Below are 7,143 nucleotides of genomic sequence, written 5' to 3' on the forward strand. Positions count from 1 at the left end.
CACTCGTCCGGGGTCGGGTCGTGGGGGCAGCAGCTCTAGCAGGGGGCCCCAGACCTCCACATTGACCAGCTCTGACCGGGGGATCCTGAGGCGTTCCCAGGCCAGTGTTGAGATGTAATACCTCCTCCTAGTCCTGGGTCTTCCCCGAGATTCTGATTCCAATAGTTTTGTTCTGCACTCCCCTGTGTTTGTCTTCTCTGCACTGTGGTGAGGTAGTAAGTTGTGTTGTTGTGGGGTGTGGGATATCACCGCCCCATTTAGGAGATGCAACTATACAACTTACTGCCTTCCACATGGTAGCAGTTTACATCCTTTATTGATTTGTGTTCTTTGTACATACATGTATCCATTCCTCATCTGTCTGGTGACCATGCAGATAAGGTACTACTTGTACTACATTGTTCTAGTGTGGTCAATAAGGCTTTTCTCGTGAAGGATCTGTTTAATTAAACCCTGACAAGTATTGATCTTGGGCTTTCCTATGTATTATTTGATTAAAGCAAGTCATTTGAATAGTTAGTTTTTTGTTCAACTAACATTTACATTAGTTTGTTACCGAAATGTTTTTTTAACTTTTTGAATAAAACATTCGAATGTTCTTCAATGTTTATTGATTTATTTCAATTTCATTCTTTGCAATAGACCAACAAATGCACATGCCAATCCTTCATCTTTCTGAAAGCCACGCGTTGTAATTGCGTGCTGGTTTAAACATTAGTTAGTGAAACAATGAATCGCCAACCCAGTACGTAGCCTGAGTTGACCTTCCTAAACAATATCCGCTCCACAAAGTGGGCGGTGTTGTTGCCAGATTGGGCCAGATTTCACGCCCAATCTGGCAACACTAGCGGGCAGCATTGTTTATTCTGCACCTCGACCAATGAGAGAAGGGGGTGTTCCCTGTAGCGCTACAGGGGCGGAGCTTAACTGCTCTTCTGTTAAAATCCCACGTGAACTGCGTGAATCGTGATCTCCTGCGTGAACATGGCGAACATTCGGAGTATCAAGGTGAGGAAGGAATCTAAAGGGTTTAACTGCATGGATATGCATATTCCGAGGTGTGCGTTAACCTAAGTGAATCTATGGAATAGTGTTTATCAGAATTATGTGCCAACTTTCACAATGCTAGTGTTTAGCTCAATGTTAACCGGTGTCATAATTGCCACTGGGTTCATAGCCACCTCATTCGATTTTTCGTTCTCGTCTTGCTATACGTTTCTTACGTCTTTTCAAATGGCTGCTGCATTCTCCTTCACCAACCAGACTCATCGGCCCGTGTTTACAGCCCTCCTCCTGACCCATCGTGTTCACCTTCCCATTGTCCTGGTGTGTTATATGGCTGTACTGGGTTGTTATAATAACTTATATGGCTGTACTGTGTACATCAATAGGGCATGGTCGGGCTCGTCACCGGAGGAGCGTCCGGGCTCGGCCGCGCCACCGTGGAGCGGCTGGTGCAGAACGGAGCGTGCGCGGTGATCCTCGACCTCCCCTCCTCTGATGGTCATGCCCTCGCAGCCAGCCTGGGTGACCGCTGCGCCTTCGCACCTGCTGATGTGAGTGCCAAGTGTTTTGGCTGCAACTTTTGGATATTTATTATAACCTAGACCATTATAAAGCACACAGGTATGTTGTTTAGCATGGCACCTGCTTCCCTAGAACACAAACTCAAATAGGTACGTTTTGATCCTCCAGGTGACGTCTGAGGCGGACGTGCAGTCCGCGGTGGCTCTGGCCAGGGAGCGGTTTGGGAAGCTGGACCTGGCGGTGAACTGTGCTGGCATCGCTGTGGCGGTCAAGACGTATAACATCAAGAAGGACCTCCCTCATAACCTTGAGGACTTCCAACGCGTCATCACGGTAAGAGAACACGCCTTCATGGGTTCATTCCTCTAGTTGCCATGTTTGGGGAGTTTCCCCCCCTTCTGTGGACCAACAGCAGGATCTCGATGTTGTTGGTCTGCAGGTGAACATCGGAGGCACGTTCAACGTGATCCGTCTGGCGGTCGGGGCGATGGCGAAGAACGAGCCTGATGCCGACGGCCACAGAGGCTGCATCATCAACACGGCGAGCGTGGCGGCCTACGACGGACAGGTACCGCAGACATGCTGAACACGGTCCCTTTCACACTGTGCACTTCATTAAAAACAGTTCTGTACGACTTTCATGCCATGGAAGTTTCTCGGCCCGACTGTCTGACCGCCAGCGTCTGGAGTCAACCCTGGAAGGACATTCCTGAAGTCCCTCCTCCAGAGTCATGTTACTCATGTTGCTCTAGCGTACCTCACATCCGCTCGTCCACTGCATGGACAGAGTTGCTAAACAACAATGTCCACAGTAAAATATATATTTTCAGTTTATATCTTGGTAACGAGGTTAAGTTCAAAAGCATTGTATGTATGTTCAGTATTTAGTCAGTTTGAAAAATCTCCTAGTCTAGCTGGGATAGGGCTGTTTCATTGCCAGGTCACTGCTCGGATCTTCTCTATGTAATGGCAGCATATGAATCTTATTTCAACTGATGGCCTTTCGGGCCTAAGTTAGACCCATTCACTTCTCCAGGCAAACAGAATGCCCACATCTATGACTGCATCATAGATTGGATTTACATCCTACACGCTGAGCCAAGTTATCCATTACGAACAGATAAAATAACGTAGGCTACATTGGAAACCGTGCCTTAAGCCGTACACCTACACCGAACTCTGCTGGAGGTAGCATTCAAGAATTGGATGTCCCTAACCCATCTGCCCGCTCCCTCACAACGCTTCATTTCATGCACCCGTGGTTGACAGGCAAGCTGGATTCCCCGAACTAATCATGCCCTGATTGGGCAGAAATTGGCCAGAAGTTTTAATCTGAACAGTCTAACACGGAGGCTGTTGCAGGCCATTTGAAACCGATAATCTCCCCGAGCGTTTGACCACCGCTGTGGGGGGGCTGGGTCGGTTCTAACGAAGGACCCCAAACCACGGCTCCTCCAAGCAGCACCGTTGAACTCTTAAAAATATACAGCTTATAGACATAGCTGTTTAAATAATAGATTTGGTTCCAGTGTACCGCCATGCAGTTGAGGCCTTTCGATACATTTGGTTTGAATGAATTAAACTAATCAGAGCTACCTGGTAAACGACTCCAACTTCCATTCATGAGTTATACTGTTGTTCCCATCTCCTAAAACAAGTCGGGCCAACCCCATAAATGTGAACTGAGAGCATAGTAAACGATATCTTTTCCGTGTGGTTGCAGGTGGGCCAGGCGGCGTATTCAGCCTCCAAAGGGGGTATCGTGGGTATGACCCTCCCCATCGCCAGAGACCTGGCTCCTATGGGCGTCCGCGTGGTCACCATCGCTCCGGGTAAGCCCTCCCCCAGAGTGACCCTGAGTCAGGATGTGTTTGGTGTTGCGCCGGCCCGTGTCTCAACACTGTACTCCTGTGTCCCCCCACCCCCCCGTCTCCAGGCCTCTTCTCCACCCCCCTGCTCGCCGGCCTCCCAGAGAAGGTGCGCTCCTTCCTGGCCCGCCAGGTGCCTTTCCCCTCGCGCCTGGGTGACCCCGCTGAGTTTGCCCACCTTGTGACATCGATTGCAGAGAATCCCATGCTCAACGGAGAGGTCATCAGACTAGACGGAGCAATTCGCATGCAACCTTGAGAGAGGTGTGTGTGTGTGTGTGTGTGTGTGTGTGTGTGTGTGTGTGTGTGTGTGTGTGTGTGTGTGTGTGTGTGTGTGTGTGTGTGTGTGTGTGTGTGTGTGTGTGTGTGTGTGTGTGTGTGTGTGTGTGTGTGTGTGTGTGTGTGTGTGTGGCAGTACTTCTGTACTCTATGGGGTGTTCCTTCCTTTGTAAACTAACCTAGAAAGTAAACGAATGTATTTTTGTCTTCCTACCCAAATTAAAAAAATTGCAACATAAGCAAGTAAGCTTAGAAATTGTGCGGTGATTTCTGCACTCAAGCATTGTTTCTGATGCCGTACATCAATATTGTTTTAGTAGATATCTGAAAGCTGCAAAGTCAACCGTCATTCTTGAGTTATAAAGTTAATCCCATAATTAAACAGAAATGGATTTACCTATGTATGAACATTTGATACTGCAGTTAATATTCTTATAGATTGCAAACACTTCTGATTGACCCTTTTTTTATATAATTAATGCCCCGCGACATGTATCACTGAACAGAATCCTGAAAACCAATTAAAATGTAATTTAAGTCAAGCCTACTGTAACTGCTGCTCTTCAAAATGTTTGTCCTTTTCCTTAAATTTAAAACATTAAAGATTCAAGGATTTCAGATATTAGAGTACAGATATCTATAGCTGGACTTAAGCTTTGGTTAAAAAAACCTGATAGAGAGGAACATGGTCTTCTTTGCTCCCAAATGGTGGACATATTGAGAGGCACTGATCTAAAGCATCTGTTTCTAGATACCAAATGGGACAGAAATGGATCACACCTAAAGATGTTGACTACCTCGCTATATTTCTCTGCCAATGAAATGTTGTATTCACACACCTGTGATTGACAGGCAAGATTGATTCCTCTAACCAATCAGGGAAAAGATGTCTTACCCGATTGGTCCGAAGTAAGCTACGGTTGGTCTGAAATCTAAATTAGCTCTCTACCCTGCAGTCTACCCTGAACATATTCTCAGAACATTTCACTAACGGACAGCTGACTGAGTGCTACGGCGTTCCTGGCAAAAGACAAATGATAGCTGTTAAATATTGATTGCCAACAGAACTGTTACCATGTTCATGCTGCATTTGAACATGACGTGTTGGTATCAACACTGCAGTTACGATATGTGCAGAAACAAACCCATGGGTTGCATACTAATGGCTTCTAGAAGGCCGTTTACATTGACCGGCAGAGGGCAGCAACCGATAAGGAATCTACCACGGTGTGCTCTGCTCTTTATTTGCAACATTATTGGGTGCTATATTATTATCGTCTAGGTTTTATTCCAGCCATTCATGTTACATTAATACCCTTATTAATTACCCTAAGTGAGTCCATGTGTTATGATAATGATAGACAGTGGTTCAGTGCTGCTGTACTATAAGTGTGTAGACTACCAGGTCCTTGTTGTTGATGTGTGTACTCGTTGTGAACACTAGAGGGCGTGCTATAACAATAATTGCAGAGAGGCTGCAAATGCAAGGTCTGTGTATAAAGACATGTGATGATAGTGTATATTCCTAGCTAATTTAATTGTTTCAATGTTATTGAGGCACAAACTCTGTGTGAGGGTAATTAAAACACCAAACCAATCACAGCCATTATTAAAGGCTTATACACATCTGCTACAGCGAAGACTAGGGACTATTATTTAGAAACCTCGTTATCTTTAACAGCCTATAGAAGCTAGTTACAACCAGTCAGAAATTAAAGTTTGTTTTAAGAGTAATTATCTTAAGTATGAGAGCAGAACTAAAATCTGGGGGATTGTACGTTTTGTTTTGTGAAAAGCAACATTAAATATCTGCATGGTCGCACCCGGCTACAAACTGGTGAATGGACTACTGAAGTCATTCCAGAGTCACATATTTTATTTCATATAACTATATTACTAATTGCATTAAAACATTGTTATTACACTTTATTCTATTCAATCTATTGCTTCATATTTTTTGTTGGCCCAGCCTCTTACTCTGTCTCTTACTCGCTCTCTCGCTCTGTCTCTCAGTCTCTCTCTCGGTCTCTCTCTCTCTCTCTTACTTTCTATCGCTTGCTCTGTCTCTGTCTCTGTCTCTGTCTCTCGCTCTCGCGCTCGCTCTCTGTCTCTGTCTCTCGCTCTCTGTCTCTGTCTCTCTCTCTCACTATTTGACATGCATTCCAGCATCCTCACACTGTCTGTGTGTGTGTGTGTGTGTGTGTGTGTGTGTGTGTGTGCGCGTGTGTATGTGCGTGCACCTTGAATTCAGTATTCCAGTCATGGAGGCTGAGTCACTCTTACGGTAACTGATTGAATAAGGAAGTGGCGTGTGTGTGTGTGTGCGCGTGTGTCTCTAGGAGTGTGCACGCGTGTTCATGTTTATGCGTGTGTCGCAAACTCGTAAAGAAATGTCCCAGACAATGTGAGCCGCCCGCGAGTCAAGGACATGCTAAGGAGAGATGGGAGAGATCCTCATCTGGTGTATTGATTACTCCATTTGCCCCTCCTCCATCCTGCCTCCACCCCCATCACCCCTTCCACCACCCCGCACCCCCACCTCCTCCGACAGCACCCCCACCCCCATCGACACGCCCCCCCCCCACCCTCACCTCCACCCCCACCTCCAGCGACACCACCCCCCACCCCTGATTGCTGTTGTCGGCCGAGAGAAGAGTGGAGGCAGCGGCCGCACCACCTCGGTGGAGGGGTAGAGGCTAATGGAGACGGCTCTCAGACCAACAGGAAACTCAATTGACGGGGCCGGGAGATGAGGGGCGAGCTGGAGGGGAAGGAGGGGGAGGTGGAGGTGGAGGGGGAGGGGGAGATCAATGTGGAAGATGTCATCTAAATGTTTCATGGCTGAACCTCGCCGTGGTGTGATGGTGGTGGTGGCGCTGGGATGAAAACTTCCCCAGTACCACAGTGGTAGTTAATCCCTTTGTCTGTTCCCATATCGGCCCGTTCCTGAGTGGATAATGTCAGACACTACTGATGGATCACACTTTATCACCATGATAGATGATACCGTTAAGTCATTAGAACCAGCTGTTACATTTGAGAAAGGTTTTACAGCCATCAGGAAACAAGTGTTAAAATATTATCTACATCGTTTTTTAAGGAAATATGGGTTGTATAACTTAAGTTTTGTTGAAATGAATATAATTCGAGGTTGTTTTGACCAAAATAGTCTAAATTAAGATGTAATGAATTAGTAAGGTATGAATGAATGAAAGGGAATTAGTAATACCATATTGATATATGTAATTAGTATCTATTAAAGGCCAGATTATTTTAAGATATTGAAACATAAATGCGTAACCGAACCCTCACAAAATAAGAAAGTGTGTGTGTGTGTGTGTGTGTGTGTGTGTGTGTGTGTGTGTGTGTGTGTGTGTGTGTGTGTGTGTGTGTGTGTGTGTGTGTGTGTGTGTGTGTGTGTGTGTGTGTGTGTGTGTATATGTGCCTCAGCATGCGTTTGATATGTGTG

At 46.1% G+C, this 7,143-nt stretch overlaps 1 protein-coding gene across 1 annotated transcript; it reads left to right on the top strand.

Moving 5' to 3' along the window:
• The first annotated feature begins 861 nt into the window (after nucleotides 1-861).
• On the top strand, nucleotides 862-4,070 carry hsd17b10 (hydroxysteroid (17-beta) dehydrogenase 10). Its single transcript, XM_060056246.1, has 6 exons — nucleotides 862-1,008; nucleotides 1,392-1,556; nucleotides 1,696-1,860; nucleotides 1,967-2,095; nucleotides 3,251-3,359; nucleotides 3,464-4,070. The coding sequence occupies exons 1-6, from the start codon at nucleotides 985-987 to the stop codon at nucleotides 3,652-3,654; spliced, it is 783 nt and encodes a 260-aa protein (XP_059912229.1). The 5' UTR covers nucleotides 862-984; the 3' UTR covers nucleotides 3,655-4,070.
• The last annotated feature ends 3,073 nt before the right edge of the window (nucleotides 4,071-7,143 follow it).

This window comes from Gadus macrocephalus, chromosome 1, assembly GCF_031168955.1.
Source record: "Gadus macrocephalus chromosome 1, ASM3116895v1".
Classification (NCBI taxonomy): Eukaryota; Metazoa; Chordata; class Actinopteri; order Gadiformes; family Gadidae; genus Gadus; species Gadus macrocephalus.